Here is a 20,291-nt window from a genome sequence, read left to right as displayed (position 1 = left end):
TCACTACATGGAACAACAGATAGTCAAAAAACAAAACAAATCTAAAGGAAGTGAGTAGGTGTGTCCACACTTTTGACTGGTACTGTATATTTCTGATACTTTAAGGGGTCTTAAAATTCCAAATCAAATAGCTAAATGATCTTTGGTATGACCTTAAAACAATTCCATATAGCTTAATAGAACCCCCCACCCTCCCCTCCCCTGGCTTAGACTAGCAAATTCGTAACCTATGATCTAATTGTAATTTGTAACATATCATACGAAATGGTTGATGGACACCCACAAATGAATACAATACATACGAAACATAATATATTATACTAAATGGATTGTCTTGGATTTACGTACAGAGTACGTGAGAGAATAGTGCTGGAGGAGATGGCTCCTGTATTACAGGATCCTAACCAATTGTGGTATTTTGTTAGTTTTTTCAGGTTGTTTGTAACTTATTTTATACATAATGTTTCTGCCACCATCTCTTATGACCGAAAAGAGCTTCTGGATACCAGAACAGCGATTACTCACCTCCAACTGGACAAATATTTTTTCTTTAACAAGTCGGACGCAAAGGATTTACTCCAGATACCCGACCAGGCCCAAATCCCCGTCAATTGCATGAAGAGAAGACGCTGATACAGGAGACACAGATCGGGCTGCCTTGTGAGAATTAGTTGGCGATTGAGTAACCCACCTCTACTATCTGTCCTATTGGCCAACGTGCAATCATTGGAGAATTAACTGGATGAGATTTGGCTGAACGACGATATGGATAATATACAGTTGGCTGGTTTTTTCGTGCATCGGAAAGGCAGAACAGCTGCCTCCGGTAAGACCAGGGGTGGCGGTCTGTGTCTATTTGTCAATAACAGCTGGTGCGCAAAATCAAAATTAAGGAAGTCTCAAGATTTTGCTCGCCTGAAGTAGAGTATGATAAGCTATAGATGATAAGCTATAGACCACACTATCTACCAAGAGAGTTTTCATCTATATTTTTCGTAGCTGTCTATTTACCAACCCAAAATGATGAAGACACTAAGACCACAACGAGCTGTATAAAGTCTTAAGCAAACAAGAAAATGCTCATCCAGAGGCAGCGCTCCTAGTGGCCGGGGACTTTAATACAGGGAAACTTAAATCCGTTTTACCTCATTTCTACCAGCATGTTACATGTCCAACAAGAGGGGGAAAAACTCTAGAGAGACGCATACAACGTTCTCCCTCGCCCTCCATTTGGCAAATCTGACCATATTTCTATCCTCCTGATTCCTGTTTACAAACAAAAACAAAAGCAGGAAGTACCAGTGACTCACTTAATACGGACGTGGTCAGATGACGCAGATGCTAAGCTACAGGACTCTTTTAATAGCACAGACTGGAATATGTTCCAGGACTTATCCGTTGGCATTGAGGAGTATACCACATCAGTCAATGGCTTCATCAATAAGTGCATCGATTACATTGTCCCCACAGTGAACGTATGTACATCCCCTAACCAGAAGCCATGGATTACAGGCAACATCCGCACTGAGCTAAAGGCTAGAGCTGCCGCTTTCAAGGAGCGGGACTCTAACCCGGACGCTTATAAGAAATCCCGCTATGCCCTCATAAGAACCATCAAACAGGCAAAGTGTAAATAAAGGACTAAGATTAAATCCTACTACATCGGCTTCGACGCACGTGGCTTGCAAACTATCACCGACTATAAAGGGAAGCCCAGCCGCGAGCTGCCCAGTGACACAAGCCTACCAGACGAGCTAAACAACTTCGATGCGCGCTTTGAGGCAAGCAACACTGAAGCATGCATAAGAGCAGCAGCTGTTCTGGACGACTGTGTGATCACGCTCGCCGTAGCCGATGTGAGCAAGACCTTTAAACAGGTCAACATTCACAAGGCTGCAGGGCCAGATGGATTACCAGCACGTGTACTCCGAGCACGCACTGAACAACTGGCAAGTGTCTTCACTGACATTTTCAACCTGTTCCAGGCCGAGTCTGTAATACCAACATGTTTCAAGCAGACCACCATAGTGCCTGTTCCCAAGAACACTAAGGTAACCTGCCTAAATTACTACCGACCCGTAGCACTCACGTCTCTAGCTATGAAATGGCTCACATCAACACAATCATCCCAGAAACCCTAGACCCACTCCCATTTACATAGCGCCCCAATAGATCCACAGATGATGCAATCTCTATTGCACTACACACTGCCCTCTGTCACCTGGGCAAAAGGAATACCTACGAGAGAATGCTGTTCATTGACTACAGCTCTGTGTTCAACACCATAGTGCTCTCAAAGCTCATCACTAAGCTAAGGATCCTGGGACTAAACATCTCCCTCTGAAACTGGATCCTGGACTTCCTGATGGGCCGTCCCCAGGTGGTAAGGGTAGGCAACAACACATCAACCACGCTGATCCTTAACACGGGGGCCCCTCAGGGGTGCGTGCTTAGTACCCTCCTGTACTCCCTGTTCACCCATGACTGCGTGGCCAAGCACGACTCCAACACCATCATTAAGTTTGCCGACGACACAACGGTGGTATGCCTGATCACCGACAACGATGAGACAGCCTATAGGGAGGAGGTCAGAGACCTGGAAGTGTGGTTCCAGGACAACAATCTCTCCCTCAACGTGATCAAGACAAAGGAGATGATCGTAGACTACAGGAAAAGGAGGGCCGAGCACACCCCAATTCTCATCGATGGGGCTGTAGTGGAGCAGGTTGAGAGCTTCAAGTTCCTTGGTGTCCACATTACCAACAAACTATCATGGTCCAAACACACCAAGACAGTCGTTAAGAGGGCACAGCAATGCCTATTCTCCCTCAGGAAACTGAAAAGATTTGGCATGGGTCCTCAGATCCTCAAAAAGTTCTACAGCTGCACCATCTAGAGCATCCTGACTGCTTGTTTCACTGCTTGGTATGGCAAATGCTCGGCCTCCGACCACAAGAAGCTACAGAGGGTAGTGTGTACGGCCCAGTACATCACTGGTGTCAAGCTTCCTGCCATCCAGGACCTCTATAACAGGCGGTGTCAAGAAGGCTGTGTATTATCTATGCATAGTCACTTTACCCCTACTGTACCTACATGTACATATTACCCCACCTAATCTGTACCCCCGTACATTGACTCGGTACCGGTACCCCCTGTATATAGCCTCGTTACTGTTATTTTATTGTTGTTCTTTTATTTTTTTATTTTATTTAGTAAATATTTTTCTTAAAACTGCATTGTTGGTTATATGCTTGTAAGTAAGCATTTCACGGTAAGGTCGACCTACACCTGTTGTATTCGGCGCATGTGACAAATACAATTTGATTTCACTTGAAAATAATATGAAATGCTCTGAGACCAGGTTGATCCATGCTCTAACACCTATACACAGATCAGGCCCCTCCCTCTTCCTCACCTCTCCTCTGCAGGTGGCTGATGGACAGAGACTCGTAGGAGGCTTCAGGTGACAGGCAGAACTCCACAGGTGGCCTACTGTCACTCAGGCTGAAGGAGTCACAGTGCTGTTGTTGATGCTGCTTTACACTGGGCCCTGCAGACACCAGGGGCTGCAGAAGGGCGCTCAGAGAGGACAGAGGGGCCACTGACGATAGAGCAGCTGTCAGGCTACGATGAGAGGCTGCAGACCCAGTCATAGGGACTGAGGATAGTGGGATTGTCTTGTGGGGCAGTAAGGGTGGGTCTGGAGAAAAGATAACCAGCAGGTCTGAATGATGGATGTGACTGTCAGAGGGTGACATGGTTGCTACATGGGAGATGGGGCAGTGAGGGCTGTGGGTCAGGAGGACTGGGTTGAGGCTCTTCTGTTCTGGGGACAGGCGAATGAGATCTTGGCAGATCTGAGCCATGCCTTGGCTCCGTTTGATTGAATCTTTACAATGAGACTGGTTTGGGCTACTGTGGGCCTGAGCTGGGCTGGGGTAGGTTTGGTCTAGGTCTTCATAGAGCTGGTCCTGGCATGAATAAGCCTGGGTTAGTTTGGTGCTTGTTTGTGCTTGTTTTGGACTGGTCGAAGTGAGACCAAGGCTAGTGTGGGGCCTGTATGGACTGGAGTGTGTCCAGTTGAGTCTGGACTGGAAGCGTTCTGGACTGGGGGTGCAGGTGGAGCAGGTATCAGAGCTGGAGGGGCCTTCCAGGAGGATGGCTCCATAGCTGCCTAGCGGTGAGGGATGCAGGTGGGTTGGGAGTCTGTTGCCTTTGCCTATGGACCCTGGCTGGGAGCTGGAGCTGGGCTTGGTGTTCTTGTGGCTGATGTACTGGTCCAGCAGGGAGCCCAGGGGCTGGCTCTGAGGTTTACCCACTGGGGGAAGCAGGACAAAGGGCTGGATGGGCAGGGAGGTGGGCCTCTGAGCCTTACTGTAGCGAACCACAGGAGTGGCCCATGAACATGCCCCTGAGAGGGAGAGAGGGAGAGGGGAAAAGTTTTAAATATAAGGAAAAAACAAGGGTAAATCAGCTGAATCGTAATTACTCATGTAAAAATACCAACTGTCTTGTTTTCTTACCCTCCTCCTCCGTCTCATGGTTCGGTGACACAGAAGGGCGGTTGGACACAGTGCTACTGCCTTGGTTGGGACTCAGGAGTAGGGGGGAGTGGCTGCTACTCTGGCCCAGGGAAACTGCCTCTTGAATGGGACACAGATCCTGGGAGGTGTGGGAGTGGCTGGAGCTCTGGCAGCTGTCTGTATGTCTCTTACAGTAGGCAATCTCAGCAAAGGAGGTGACATGCTGGGAGTCCCAGCTCATACAGCGAGGACGGTGCAATGGGGTAGCTCTCCTCCCTTCTTTGTCTAAGCCTTCTTCCTGCTGGCCATGGAGAAACAGATAAAACTTTGATTAGTTGACAGGAATGTCAACTGCTATGAAAGTAATTCTGCTCATCATACATCTTACAAATTAGTCAAAACCTGAAGAAGAAATTCAAAAGTTGTGCATCATTTTAAACATACTGTAAGTCATTGTGGTATGCCAACCTGTTTCTCCCCCTGGCTCTGCTCTCCCCGGGCCTTACTGAAGAGGAAGTAGTGGCCCTCTGAGGTGACGCTGGTGGTGCTGGACCAGGCTGGGCTGGGCGAGGCTGACTGGGATGACAGGTCACAGGTCACCAGCTTGTAGTACTTCTGGGTGGTCCCTGTGGGCAGCAGCCTGGCTTGGCTCTGGAGACAGGAAGTGAGGTCAGAGACCTCCAGAGAGGACAGGAGGCCCTGGGCGTCGGGAAGGTAGACATTACAGTTGGAGTCCAGCGCCTGTGGTGACCAGCAGGGGACAGAAGGCCCCCCGTCAAGAGGAGAGGAGGTTGTTCTGCCCCCCTGACTGGGGCCAGCATCTTGAGGCTTTTGGGGGAAAGGTTGCAGGTTTAGGACGACTGTGCCTTCTGCTGGCTGGGATGACTGCATTGCAGGGCTGCTGAGGTCGTTTGGGGTGGCAGGGTTGTTACTCTTGTTGTAGATCGCGCTGAAGTTGACGAGAACCCCATCTGAGCTGTTGCAGGAGGAGTCTGTGACGTACTCTAGAAGACCATCAGAGAAAGACTCAGGGAAACATTTTGTTTGGCCATAGCTGAAGCAGTAGCTCTCATCACCACATTTTAGCATATTATCTTCAACGTCCTCCAGTCTCTCCTGCTCCCCACAGTCCTTCAACACAGTTTTACCCCTGTTGTCATGGTTCTGACTGGCTGATTGGCTAGAAGGTTTGGCGGTCCGCCTCCCAGCATTACTCAGGGCCCAGTTAGAGTTTCCATGCAGCTGCAGCACAAAAGAGGAGTCCTCATGGTATCTGTGCAGGTTATCTCCATCACTATCTTCATCCTCCTCATCTTCATCCACCCCTTCATTAGGGAGAAAGGAGTTGTGTAGCCGTAAAGTACCTCTAACTACAGGGTGTTGTTTATGTCTTTGAGAGATTGTCATCTGTGACGCCTCCTCTGATGATGATCCAGAGTCACACTTCCCACTGCTGTCACTGCCCCCCTCCCCGTCCCCCTCGCCCCAGTCCTCGTTGAGGCTCCAGTAGCTGAAGGAGATATGTCTGAGGCGGTTGTGGAAGGGCTCTCTGTGGAGGTTGCCTTGCTCGGGGAGGGAGGCAGCGCGGGTCAGAACCACGGAGCTGGAGCACGGTCGACCAGGCCGCTTGGAAGAGCTGCTGCACAGAGCCGCCTGCACAGGAAGCTGCCAGGGGGGGAGCTGCACCAGGGGGAAGTGACACGTGACCAGGGTGTCCCCTGATAGGCTGGCTGTCCTGTTCATTCTCTCAGCTCAGCAGTTGATGTTATTACTGAAAGAGTCTCCATGCTCTGAAGGGAACATCTGAAACAGGAGGAAAGGAGAGCATTAAATGGCTTATTATGATACTAGAACAGATAAGCAGCCCAGTGCTACTATGAAGCCTCATGCTAATTCTGGATTCTATAGTCAGACTCAGACTACTAATGCCTTCTCTGCCCCAAGCCATCAGCATGTTCAGCGCCAGAGCTGCATGATTCACTCAGTCAGCCGTGGTGTGCTCCCTTCCTCCCCACCTAGCAAAAGTCACCCATAGCTACTCATAGTGGCGACCCGTCATTCAGGGCCAATTTTTTTGGGGGGGAGGTTGTCTGTTTTCATGTTATTTTGCCATTAATATGTGTCACACATCAGTTTGCAAACAATGTAAAAAAAAAAAAAATTTATATTGAGTTAATAAAGCCTCCATACAAACATGGTCTTTTTTTTGCTTTCTTGAGTAAAGCAGGTCCAAAATACAGGTGTTTCAGCCTAGATCCGTGCTCTCTGTGGTGGTGGGGCAGCCAGCGGAAAATACAGAGCGTAGGGGTTGGTAATATTCTCTAGTTGCGCCGTGAGTGGCTCAGTGTTCTGTCACTCATGGGGACACTTAGCATATGTGCATACAAGCCCCTTAGGTGCTGCCATAGAGGTACATTAGAATTGTATTTATTTAACCTTTATTTAACTAGGCAAATCAGTTAAGAACAAATTATTATTTACAATGCAAAAGGCCTCCTGCAGGGACGGGGGCTGGGATTAAAAATAAAATATAAAATATAGGACAAAACACGTCACGACATAAATAGAAACCTAATACAACAAAATAGCATGGCAGCAACACATGAAAACACAGCATGGTAGCAACACAACATGACCACAACTTGGTAGCAGCACAAAACATGGTACAAACATTATTGGGCACAGACAACTGCACAAAGGGCAAGAAGGTAGAGACAACAATACATCACACAAAGCAGCCACAACTGTCAGTAAGAGTGTCCATGATTGAGTCTTTGAATGAAGAGATAAAACGGTCCAGTATGAGTGTTTTTTTTGCAGCTTGTTCCAGTCACTAGCTGCAGCAAACTGAAAAGAGGAGCAACCCAGAGATTAGTGTGCTTTGGGGACCTTTAACAGAATATGACTGGCAGAACGGGTATTGTATGTGGAGGATGAGGGCTGCAGTAGGTATCTCAGATAGGGGGGAGTGAGGCCTAAGAGGGTTTTATAAAAAAGCATCAACCAGTGGGTCTTTGCAACGTGTACACAGAGATGACCAGTTTACAGAGTATAGAATGCAGTGATGTGTCCTATAAGGAGCATTGGTGGCAAATCTGATGGCCGAATGATAAAGAACATCTAGCCGCTCGAGAGCACCCTTACCTGCCGATCTATAAATTACTTCTCCGTAATCTAGCATGGGTAGGATGGTCATCTGAATCAGGGTTAGTTTGGCAGCTGTGGTGAAAGAGGAGTGATTACAATTGAGGAAACCAAGTCTAGATTTAACCTTAGCCTACAGCTTTGATATGTGCTGTGAGAAGGACAATATACAGTCTAGCCATACTCCCAAGTACTTGTATGAGGTGACTACCTCAAGCTCTAAACCCTCAGAGGTAGTAATCACACATGTGGGGAGAGGGGCATTCTTCTTACCAAACCACATGACCTTTGTTTTGGAGGTGTTCAGAACAAGGTTAAGGGCAGAGAAAGATCATTGGAAACTAAGAAAGCTTTTTTGTAGAATGTTCAACACAAAATACAGGGAGGGGCCAGCTGAGTATAAGTATTTAAATGGATGAGAGAGCTTCCTACTGCTTGAGCTATGTTGTTGATGTAAATTGAGAAGAGCGTGGGGACTAGGATCGAGCCTTGGGATACTCCCTTGGTGACAGGCAGTGGCTGAGACAGCAGATGTTCTGACTTTATACACTGCACTCTTTGAGCGAGGTAGTTAGCAAACCAGGCCAAAGACCCCTCAGAGACACCAATACTCCTGTCAGGTTGTGCGCTACTGGTAAGAAGTCAGGTGCAGGAGAGCGGAGAGTTGTGATCAGGCACACACTTTAATTGGCAGAAGTAACAACAAACGGACGCAACTGCATCAGAAACCTTCAGCCAAATGGAAAAAGTGCAAAGCGCGACAACAGTCACAATAATGCACAAGTTATACAATTAAACACACTCGGGTACAACACGGTACCCGGGGAAAACATGTAACAAAAACAATTACACACAAAGACATGGGGGGAACAGAGGGAATATATATGTAGTGTGATTAGGGAATGTAAACCAGGTGTGCGGGGAAACAAGACAAAACAAATGGAACAATGAACAGTGGAGCGGCGATGGCTAGAAGACCGGTGATGTCGACCGCCGAACGCCGCCCAAACAAGGAGAGGAGCCGACTTCGCCGGACAACTCCTTAGCCGGTCCACAAGAATGGAATGGTCTACCATATCAAAAGCTTTGGCCAAATCAATAAAAATAGAAGCACAACATTGCTTAGAATCAAGGGCAATGGTGACATCATTTAGAACCCTTAACGTTGCAGTGACACATCCATAACCTGAGCGGAAACCAGATTGAATACCCGAGAGAATAGTATAGACATCAAGAAAGCCAGTCAGTTGATTATTGACAAGTTTTTCCAACACTTTTGGGCAAACAGGACAAAATATAAATTACAGTATATAACAGTTAAATAAAGGATGCACTGTGGCTGCCTTCCAAACAATGGGAACCTCCCCAGAGAGGAGAGACAGGTTAAAAAGGTCAGAGATAGGCTTGGCGATGATAGGGGCAGCAACCTTAAAGAAGAAAGGGTCAAGTTTAAGGAGCTGCTTTAGCACTTCGGACTCAGTGACCGCCTGCAGGGAGAAACATTGTAGTGGGGCAGGGGAAAAAGAGGGAGGAGCATCGGGGATCGTCACATTAGAAGGGGTGGGAGATGAGGAAATGTTGGACAGGCAAGGAGGCATGGCAGAGTCAAATAGGAATCCTGCCTTAATGAAGTGGTGATTAAAGAGCTAAGCCATGTGCTCCTTGTCAGTAACAACCACATCATCAACATTAATGGACATGTGCAGCTGTGAGGAGGAGGGTTTATTCTCCAGGTCTTTAACCGTTTTCCAGAACTTCTTGGGGATAGACCCACAGAGAGAGAACTGCTCCTTAAAGTAACTAACTTTGGCCTTCCGGATAGCCTGAGTGCATTTATTTCTCATTTGCCTTAACAAGAGCCAATCAGCCTGAGTATGTGTGTGCTGAGCGATTTGCCAAATTGAATTCTTGAGGTGGAGTAACTCCGACCGATCACGGTCGAACCAGGGGCTGAACCTGTTTTTAATTCTCATTTTCTTTATGGCCGTGTATTTGTTAACAATACCAATGAAAATATCGAAAAATAAGGTCTAAGCTTCTTCGACAGAGTGGATCAAGCTGATTCAGTTAAAATGATGTAAAATCATGTAGCTTTGATTGAACATCATACTGGACATCATACCTTCAAAATCTTAGCTAGCAGTCATTATCATGAATGAAGTTGACAATCTACTGGTGAATCCTTTTTAATCCTTGTCATATGAAGAGAAATAATGAAGAGAAATTATAGATAAAACGTACCGGTGCTCATTGGCCATTCGACATGAACAATACACAAGTTGGAAATTGTAATTTCAACAATGAGTGGTTTGGAAGAAATCAGTGGCTAACTGCAAGCATTGAAAAGCAATCACTAGCCTTCTATTCAGTGGAGTGGGTGTGTGGTCCCAATTCTCGGTTTAAGGGTCTCTTTTCCAAGCTTAAAATGATAAACATCCAACATAAGCCATGCTGTCAATCCAGCATGATTTCTGCCGTGCTCAAAACAACTGTTAACTCAGAACTGGGAAATCTGACTTCAGTGAGTTCAAGACAACTGGGAACTCAGGAAAAAACGAGCTCCGACAGGGAAAATACATCTTGAACGGTCATCCAAATCGGGATCTCTGGCCTCTTTCTAGAGCTACAACCTGAAGATCACTGATGTCATCATGATTCTATCTTGTTTTTTTTCTGAGTTCCCTGTTGTCTTGAAAGCACCATAAATCCAGAGAATGCCAGACTTTGATGACAAAATTTGCCCACGAAAGACCGCCACACCACCTTCCAGTTCAAGTGAGCACAACAAGGTGAGTCCAAAAATGTCTTGTATAGCTGCTGCATAAATGATGTAAAATGCCAGGGAGATATGTATACTGTAGCTAAGAAAGTAATACTAAGTGTGTGTTGTGAGGTAAGCTGTTAGTAGCCCATGTGCCTCACCCTAATAACTGGATCTATTTTCCCCTCTTAATTTCGCCAACTGTTCTGACATGGTGGTGGGCATGTAGCCAATAACCTGTTTAGAGAAGTGTAATCATTGAATATTGTAAGAGCTTTCATTGTCTGCTTATATGCCCCCTTTATTTATCCTACGGTTCTGACTTGGTGTACAGGGAGAATACTGTAAGAACGGCCCATGTTCTGAATTCTGTCCTTGTACATTTTAAAAGTCCTGAACCAAATATTTATATTAACTACGTTCATTAATGTCTTAATCGAAATTACGGATTGCCTCTTGTCTGCTTTTCGTCCCCTTATGCCATAGTTTGTATATCTCAATTGTCAGTAGAAACCACATTTGATTTAGCAAGTCAGCCATATCAGTGTGTGTTTGAAGGCATCAAATTAAGCTAAATGAACAGTTTTGCTGTCAGACAAGGCTCTGCTGATAGCCAGGTGTAGTAGTGGCAAGGTGTTTGGACTGCTGTTGGGATTCTGCTGTTGGGACAGCTTTATGTAGGCCCTAACAGTTTGTGGGCACTGTTTGTCATCGTTATATTGCAATTCATGTATTGTTTAGTGTTGTGTTGTGTAGTGGCTTTGCTGGCATGCATCCCCCAATTTTTTTTGTTAGTTTGCCCAAACAAGATTTACATTTTAAAATCGCCACTGGCTACTCATAGTCTGTCTGACTCTGCCCTTCCTAGGACCATGTAAATGTCCTCTGTTGATTAAACTTGTATTTGCTTCCCTTTGGTGGTCGGCTGCATCACTACATCCATTCAGTGCCTATCACTTCACCATAATGTTACGTCAAAGCAATCTTTGAATTTGTCCCGAGAAGGCGGATCTAAATACATAACTTTCATAGCTCTACGATAAAGAATCCGACCTACACATTTCCTTAAACCTAAAATAAGTAAAGAAGTCATTTTGTGTGGAAGTCAAAAATGTGTTTTACGTCGGAGACAGACACATTGCATATGCTAAGGATTCCCCCTCGTCTATAAGAGGGACGCACGCAGTTTAAATGGACCAAATGTTGATTTAGATGTTCACAAATTTAACAGATTTTGACTCTCGCTAATGTCATAATATGTTTGGTAAAGTAATAAAGAATGTGAAATATTTTGGGTAGATATTCCTAAAATGGATTACAGCAATATATGGACATATTATAAAGTTGAAAAGCATTGGATTGGTGTTAAAGAGAGCTAGAGAGAGTTTCCTTCAACCAGATTTCTTGCAACAGTTTCTGCTCTATTCCTTTTAAATGTATGTCGCATTGAGATTTACTTTATAATTTAAACCTAACTTAAGGTGATGAGTCAGGTCATAGGTTATGTATTACTGCCCTCCAGTTGCAAGTGACCGCCCCCACCCAAAAAATAAAAAAAGACAAATAAAATAAACACAAATGCCTCTGAGCCTCCCATGCATGCTTTCTGTCCCTAACACTAAATAATATAAAAACTAAAGATACACATTTTTATACAACTGAAACTAGCAAATCAGGTTCGAAAAACTGAATGAAACTAAACTGAATTTCTAATTCAATGACACAGTATTTTTTTTAAAGATTTGGCGAGGGTGGGCTGTACTCTCCTCCTAGCATGAAGGGAGCTTGATGTGAGTGTGTATGATTGTATGTCAGACGATTGTTCATGCCTCTGTTTTAGAATATGAAACCCCTATCATTTTCTGAATTCTGCTAAATCATCCAAATAGTCTATCATCTTGAATTTTGAAGCTTATTTTCACATTGCACTCAAGTCACTATAAATAACCCTGAAGAGATTCTAAATTCAAAATGTCTGTTTGCTGCATTTTCTGGGTACAGAGTGTTGCTGGTGAGAGGTGTTGCATCCTTCACAACCCTCACAGTGCCTCATCTGGGTGTAATCTGTAAATAATCTCAGCAACATCTGGTGCCGGGGACCAGGGAAAGACTGGAAAAATCCCCTTTATGCTCTAAGGTTTCTAATAAACAACACATGTCAACAAATATCTCCAACCATCACTGCCATAACATAGTAATACCTGTAGTAATATCCATTGCAGACACTTTCATAAATACCCTCATATTTTAATCACAGGATATAGGTCTATGTGTCTCTGTGTCTCAATCAATCGGTTTACTAGAGAAATACATAACAGCATCACTTGTCAATAACAAGATTACTGTTCCTGATTTGGCACAACAGTTGGGTCGTTCCACCAATTCAGTGCCTTTTAAGAGGTGTAACTTGGCTAAAAAAATAAAAAAGGTTTGATTTCACCTAATTGTAACATTGTCATAAAGATCACATTTTCAACTTAATAAAAAATGAGTTTTCCCATCTCAAGAAGTTACATTTAAAAAAAATTACTATAGTAAGTGCCTTTTAAAGGGCACTTCATGTAACGCTTGTCGTTGAAATGAGGTGAGGACCAAAGCGCAGCGTGGTAAGTGTCCATATTCAATTTAATAAATGAACACTAAGAATACAAAAATAACAACGTGAATGATACAAAACGAAAACGAAACAGTCCCGTATGGTGAAAACACAGACACAGGAAACAACCACCCACAAAACACAAAGGAAAACAGGCTACCTAAATATGGCTCCCAATCAGAGACAACGAACGACACCTGCCTCTGATTGAGAACCATACTAGGCCCAACACATAGAAATAGAACCATAGAACAAAACATAGAAAAACAACATAGAATGCCCACCCCAACTCACGCTCTGACCAAACTAAAATAAAGACATAAAAAAGGAACTAAGGTCAGAACGTGACACTTCATTTAATAAAACAGGCTTTTAAAATTCAATATTGTTGCACAATTTCTACTTAAAATATCAAAGGGACACAAAAGGTACTCCTTTCGTGGAACTACCCAGTTGAAGATGATCTCTGATCACATAGACGTCATATCAGTGAGAACTGGGATTTGTGCACTGACAGTACCTTGGAGCCTCTCACCTTTAAATAAGACAATTTAATTAAATACCAGGAGAGACTTCCTGTGGAAAGTGGGCCATGCAGGCTGACAGGATGTTGTTGCAGATGACTAACCACAGCACTGCATATTTGATATGCGTCCCAGTCAGCACCCATGCCTGCCTGGCTACGAAAAGGCACAAACTAGTGGAGCAAAGACTCACTGTGGCCTGGATACAGGAATATTAGAGGAAACCAGATCAAACTGATGTGATTAGCCCCAACTATTGCGGTGGCAACATTTCTGTCAGATCTACTAATCCATCTCATATGAGAGAATACATTGTCGTAACATGAGATACACAGACAACTCAGTATTCTGTTCTTAGCCCTGGAATCAGAGGCTGTGGTCTAGTGGAAGATAGATCAAGATGACAAACTTGAGTTGTTATTGTCTGTTTCTATAAAGGCTGTTTGTCACGTTCCTGACCTATTTCTGTTAGTTTGTTGTATGTGTTAGTTGGTCAGGACGTGAGTTTGGGTGGGCATTCTATGTTGTCTGTTTCTATGTTGGTTTTTGGGTTGCCTGGTATGGCTCTTAATTAGAGGCAGGTGTTTGGCGTTCCTCTAATTGAGAGTCATATTTAGGTAGGTTGTTTCACAGTGTTCGTTGTGGGTGGTTGTCTCCTGTGTCAGTGTTTGTCGCACCATACGGGACTGTTCGGTTTGTTTGTTCATCGTCATTTATGTGTAGGCTATTTTCCCTGTTCGTGCGTTCTCGTGTTTTATTGTAAGTTCGTATGTCCAGGTTTGTCTACTCCGTTTTGTTATTTTGTTAATTAGTCAAGTGTATTTCGTTTTCGTGTTTTTCCGTCTTTATTTTAATAAATATTATGTCTTCACAATCCGCTGCGCCTTGGTTCCATCACTACTCCTCCTTTTCGGTTGAAGAGGAGGAGGACCACCATTACACTGTTTCTCTGTAATGAGCAGTTGGAGGGCAGTACAGAAGACATTCTGATGCTCAGATTAGAACAGCTTGGCCTATATTCTGTGAAAATAATTGTTGTAAGGTAGGGGTAATACGGAATGGGCAAGGTGATTGACAAGGTAAAAAAAGACTATGTTCAGTCATTTCAACATAATATTTATCAAACAGAGTGGAAGGAAAACTGTGTGTGTGTGTGTGTGTACGTATTTAACTATACTTGTGGGGACCAGAGTAGTAAACGAACAAAGAATTTGACCAACTGGGGACATTTTGTTGTTTCCCACAAGGTCAAATGCTATCTCTAGGGTGTTTAGGGTTAAGGTTAGAATTAGGGTTAGGGTTAGAATTAGGTTTAGGGCGAGGTGCTACGGTTAGTTTTAGGGTTAAGGTTAGGTTTTGGAGTTAAGATTAGGGTAAGTGTGTGTGTGTGTTATGGAGCAATTTCAGTGCGAACAGACATTTTATTTGAATTAGATCATTTTGAATTTGTATTAGGATATTGAATTTTAATTTAATATTTTTTCATTTGTAATGCACAAATTGAAAAATAGAATTCATAATTTGAACTTTTTGCTATCGGTTTTAAAATTAAATTTCAATATAATTAAAAAATCTAATTCAATATTTATGTCACGCCCTGGCCATAGAGAGGTTTTATTCTCTATTTTGGTTAGGCCAGGGTGTGACTAGGGTGGGCATTCTAGTTTCTTTATTTCTAGGTTTTGTATTCCTATGTTTTGGCCAGGTATGGTTCTCAATCAGGGACAGCTGTCTATCGTTGTCTCTGATTGGGAATCATACTTAGGAAGCCTTTTTTCCTTTGGTGTTTGTGGGTAGTTATCTTTGTTAGTGGCACTATAGCCCTGTTAAGCTTCACGGTCGTTTCTTTGTTTCTTGTTTTGTTGGCGACGTTTACAATAATAAAAGAAAATGTACGCTCACCACGCTGCACCTTGGTCTCCTTCCGACAACGGCCGTGACAGAACTACCCACCACCAAAGGACCAAGCAGTGTGGCCAGGAGGAGCAGGGATCCTGGGCCTGGGAGAAGAGAGAGTGGAGGACATCTTGGACATGGGAGCAGGTTATGGCAGGGGACAAGACCCTGCCATGGAAACAGGCGGAAGTAGCGAGGGAGGAACGACAACGATACCAGGAGTCACGGCAACGAAGCAGGCACGAGAGGCAGCCCCCCCCCAAAAATGGGGGGGGATACACGAGGAGATTGGCTGAGTCAGGTTGGAGACCTGAGCCAACTCCTCGTGCTTACCGTAGGGAGCGTGGTACTGGTCAGGCACCGTGTTATGCGGTGGAGCGCACGGTGTCTCCAGTGCGCGTTCACAGCCCGGTGCGCTACATTCCAGCTCCCCGCATCGGCCGGGCTAAAGTGTGCATCCAGCCAAGACGGATGGTGCCAGCTCAGTGCATCTGGCCGCCAGTGCGTCTCTACGGCCCAGGATATCCTTCGCTCCGGTGCACCTGCACAGCCCAGTGCGTCCTGTGCTAGCGCCCCGCATTTTCCGGGCGAAAGTAACCATCCAGCCAGGACGGGTTGTGCCAGCTCTACACTTGAGACCTCCAGTGTGCCTCCACGGCCCAGTGTATCCGGTGCCTGCCCCACGCACCAGGCCTCCAGTGTGTCGCTCCAGCCCGGCGAGTCCTGTGCCTGCTCCAAGGACCAGGCCTCCTGTGTGGCTCCCCAGCCTGGTGAGTCCTGTGCCTGCTGCACGAACAAAGCCTCCAGTGATGATCCATGGCCCGAAGCCTCCAGTGATGATCCATGGCCCGAAGGCTCGAGTAATGATCCATGGCATGAAGCCTCCAGTGATGATCCATGGCACGAAGCCTTGAGTAATGATCCATGGCACGAAGCCTCCAGCGATGATCCATGGCACGGAGCCTCCAGCGAAGATCCATGACACGGAGCCTCTAGCGACAGTCTCCAGTCCGGAGCCTCCAACGACGGTCTCCAGTCCGGAGCCTCCAGCGACAGCCTCCAGTCCGGAGCCTCCAGCGACGGCCTCCAGTCCGGAGCCTCTAGCGAGGGCCTCCAGTCCGGAACCTCCAGCGACGGCCTCCAGTCCGGAGCCTCCAACGACGGTCTCCAGTCCGGAGCCTCCAACAACGGCCTCCAGTCCGGAGCCTGCAGCGAGGGTTCCCAGTCCGGGGCCTGCAGCGAGGGTCCCCAGTCCGGGGTCGGCGACGAGGGTCCCCGCACCAGAGGCGCCACCAAAGTGGGGGGAGCCAGAGGTGGAGCGGGGTCTATGTCCCGCACCGGAGCCGCCGCCATGAATAGATGCCCACCCGGACCCTCCCCTATAGAGTCAGGTTTTGCGGCCGGAGTCCGCACCTTTGGGGGGGGGGGGGGGGGGGGGGGCGTCCGTGACAATTTATATATTGGTAGATATTGCATTCATTGTCCGTGTATCAAGTTTACAAACTATTATGTCAAGTATATCAAAGTTTCATATATTCAATTTATCGGATACATTCAGATTCAGTTTTCTAATTCAGTAATCTAAATTCCGATTCAAAACCAGAGACAACATCCTGGTACTTTGGCAGCCAGGAAAGGTAGAGGAGAACAGATAGAATCAAACACTGTGGTAAACAGAAGCTTCTGGTGGTTTCTGAAGCCAATGTGGCATGTTGAATTAATTTTCTTCTTTATGAATTTGACTCTACCGTTTTGGCTATAAACTATTAGGACCCCTTTCCTGAAAGCTTAAACTCTCTGATGCATGGACGTGCCTTCTGTTCCCCTCTATGATGATCACATGCCGCGCAGGACACATCAGAAGGGAGTGTCCCAAAAACCGCAATTTGGCTGAATAGTTGAATAGCCCTGTCATAGCCCTTCTAGGGATAGTCATTCCAGTTTCCACTCCCTATTAAGCTTGCTCTTGTGACTGACTGGGGTCGAACCAGGCCTCCTGCATGTCACAAGACTGTGTTAGCCCACTTAGCTAAAGCTCAAAGGGATGAGTTCGGGAAGCTAACACAAGTCTTAAAGTCTCCAGCAAGGTTACTCATCAAAAGAGAGTGGTTTATCGAACCATCTCTGTTACATTTCACCCCCCTTTGACCTCCAACTCAGAGATCACGGCACCAATATAACTGACTGGGTTCGAAACCAGGCCTTTTGCACAACAACAACCCTTCCTGTGGCAAACAGAAGCAGAAGGATCTGTGCACTCAATTTAATGGTTTGGTGATCCATGCGTGTGATGAGCAACCTTGCCTGAGACCTAAGACGTGTTTGTTTGTTTGTTTGACTGATGGGGTTCTAACCTAGGGTTCCTGTGTGCCAGGCAATGCAACTTTTTCAGGTCTCAGACAAGTTACTCATTATGCGAGCGTGGTCACCAAACCACCTGTGTTACACTTCACCCCCCTTTGACCTCCTCTTGAAGAGACCCATCCAAGCCACAGGACCAATGCCTAGGCTTTAGCTCAACAGGCTAACACATTCTTAACCTAGTCAGTCACATTACCCTTATGACTACCCTTGCCGGAGACTTGAAACTAACACGTCTAACATGTATTAGTGTAGCAGATGCGGATCTTTGAAACTCACCCAGCGGCCTGAAGTGACCTTGCACACCTTGCGCCATTAAAGGAGGCCTTTTTCAATAGCGCGATGGTTTGGAATGCTTCAGGATGGCAGTCACGTGTGTTTACGAGGCAGAAGTCCTGAGTTTGAGTCTCCATCTGAGCTATGTCATAGGGAAGTGGTACTCGCAGGCATCGTGGCGTCCTTTACAATGGTGCCACTGGACTCAGATCTACAGTTGCGCTCAGTTTAACCACTGGGGTCGCTGTGGAGTGAATTTGGGGTGTGAATGTAGCAGATGGGGATTTGTAAACTCACTCTTCAGCCTGAAGTGTCACACCTTGCGTCATTGAAGGAGGCCTTTTTCAATAGCGTGTTGGGTTGGAATGCTCCGGGGTCGGTTACGTGTTTTTGCGACGCAGAGGTCCCGAGTCTCAGTATGAGCAGTGTATCGTCCTTTAAATCAAATCAAAGTTTATTTGTCACGTGCACCGAATACAACAGGTCCCCTTACAGTGAAATGCTTACTTACAGGCTCTAACCAATAGTGCAAAAAAGGTATTAGGTGAACAATAGGTAGGTAAAGAAATAAAACAACAGTAAAAAGACAGGCTATATACAGTAGCGAGGCTATAAAAGTAGCGAGGCTACATACAGAACCCGGTTAGTCAGGCTGATTGAGGTAGTATGTACATGTAGATATGGTTAAAGTGACTACGCATATATGATGAACAGAGAGTAGCAGCATTTGCTTTATATGAATTACCTGAACTTACAGGCTTTAGCTAAGTGGGCTAACACCGTCTTGTGACATGCAGGAGACCTGTTTCGAACCCAGTCAGTCACAAGAGCAAAATTGAAAAGTGAGTGGAAAGACTATCCTGAGGGGTTATGACAGGGCTATTCAACTATATTCTTATGGGGGCCAAATTGTGTTTTTTGTGACACTCCCTTGTGTCTTACACGGCATGTGATCATCTGTTCTCTGTTCTCCTCTACGTTTCCTGGCTGCCAAAGTACCAGGATGCTGTCTCTGGTTTTGAATCGGAATTTAGATTACTGAATTAGAAAACTGAATCTGAATGCATCTGAGAAGTTGACTATATGAAATATATTAACATGTTCAATAATAGTTTGTAAACTTTATACACAGACAATGAATTCAATATCTACCATATTGAAACTGAATATATAAACATTCAATTTGATTATTAAATTAAATTGAAATTGAAATTTAAAATGTAATGCAATATTCATTCAATTCAGTTTCAAATCATGAAATACAAGTTCAAATGATGAATTGTATAATTACATTTGTGCATTACAAATTCAAAAATATTAAATTCAAATTCTATATCCTAATACAAATTACAAATGATGTAGCCTAATTCAAATACAATTTCTGTTCGCACTGAAATCGCTCCAAAACACACACAGTTTTCCAGACATAGGGTCTGCATGAAAGATGGGGAAGGCGACTGAAATAGGGCGAGTGTGAAAGCGAGAAACTGACAGCGGAGCCCAGAACCTGTGTGTCACCGCATCATGCCAGTAGTCTACCGCAACACACACATGACCAACATTTGCCAGTCGCACTACAATGTCCTAAATCCGTTTACATTAAATACCATTCCAAATGAACACACACTAAAGCCATAAAAAAACAAAGAAATGCATTTACATTTGTCAGGAAAGCATCATGGAAAAGCCTACGCATAGGCATCTCCTAACCTACATTTTATTCTAATAGCCGTAGGTAAAAACTTGCACTGTAATCTTCTCCCAATTTTCCAACTTAAAGTTACAATGGATGCATATACATATTATATAATTGAGAAGAATAACGATATATGTTTCCTTCAAACTCTTCAACATCACGTAATTGAATGATTAATAAAACATGCGCCCCTCGAATGTTGATGTATTACGTAAAATAAACAACATTAAACATACATACGGTGGATGTTGTAGGTAGTTTGAAGGTTTCAATCGATCATTTTGTTGTACATTGTTTAATAGTTCCAACCGTTGCAGGACAGTTCCCTGTTTGCAACATTCAGGGCGCCGCGCTTCTAGTGCTGGTGAAAACGGAGGCCAGACAGGTCAGCGGTATACAGTATATTTGCGTCACAACGTGTCTATCCAATGCGCACAGCGCAGGACTTGCCACTCAAGCCGTTTCCAACAATAACAATAGCGAATATAAATAAATGTAGGCTATTTAGACTAGT

The 20,291-nt window shown here is 45.0% G+C and overlaps 1 protein-coding gene across 3 annotated transcripts in view; it reads right to left on the bottom strand.

The window, feature by feature from the left end:
• The window catches only part of LOC129818537 (AP-4 complex accessory subunit RUSC2), a 29,114-nt gene extending 8,863 nt beyond the window's left edge, over window positions 1-20,251 (bottom strand). Inside the window, exons 1-4 of one of the 3 annotated variants that reach the window (XM_055874544.1) lie at window positions 20,018-20,251; window positions 4,992-6,326; window positions 4,524-4,821; window positions 3,416-4,411 (exon numbers count right to left, since the gene is read on the bottom strand). In XM_055874544.1, coding sequence (XP_055730519.1) covers window positions 3,416-4,411; window positions 4,524-4,821; window positions 4,992-6,266 — 2,569 coding nt within the window. In that variant the 5' untranslated portion in view covers window positions 6,267-6,326; window positions 20,018-20,251. Of the gene's footprint in view, window positions 1-3,415; window positions 4,412-4,523; window positions 4,825-4,991; window positions 6,327-20,013 lie in introns of all 3 variants that reach the window. The other 2 variants (XM_055874543.1, XM_055874542.1) reach the window with 2 other exon arrangements.
• Between the last annotated feature and the right edge of the window lie 40 nt (window positions 20,252-20,291).

The sequence above is a fragment of the Salvelinus fontinalis genome, chromosome 21 (assembly GCF_029448725.1).
Source record: "Salvelinus fontinalis isolate EN_2023a chromosome 21, ASM2944872v1, whole genome shotgun sequence".
NCBI classification, from domain to species: Eukaryota; Metazoa; Chordata; class Actinopteri; order Salmoniformes; family Salmonidae; genus Salvelinus; species Salvelinus fontinalis.
This window is presented reverse-complemented; position numbering and strand designations above follow the sequence as displayed.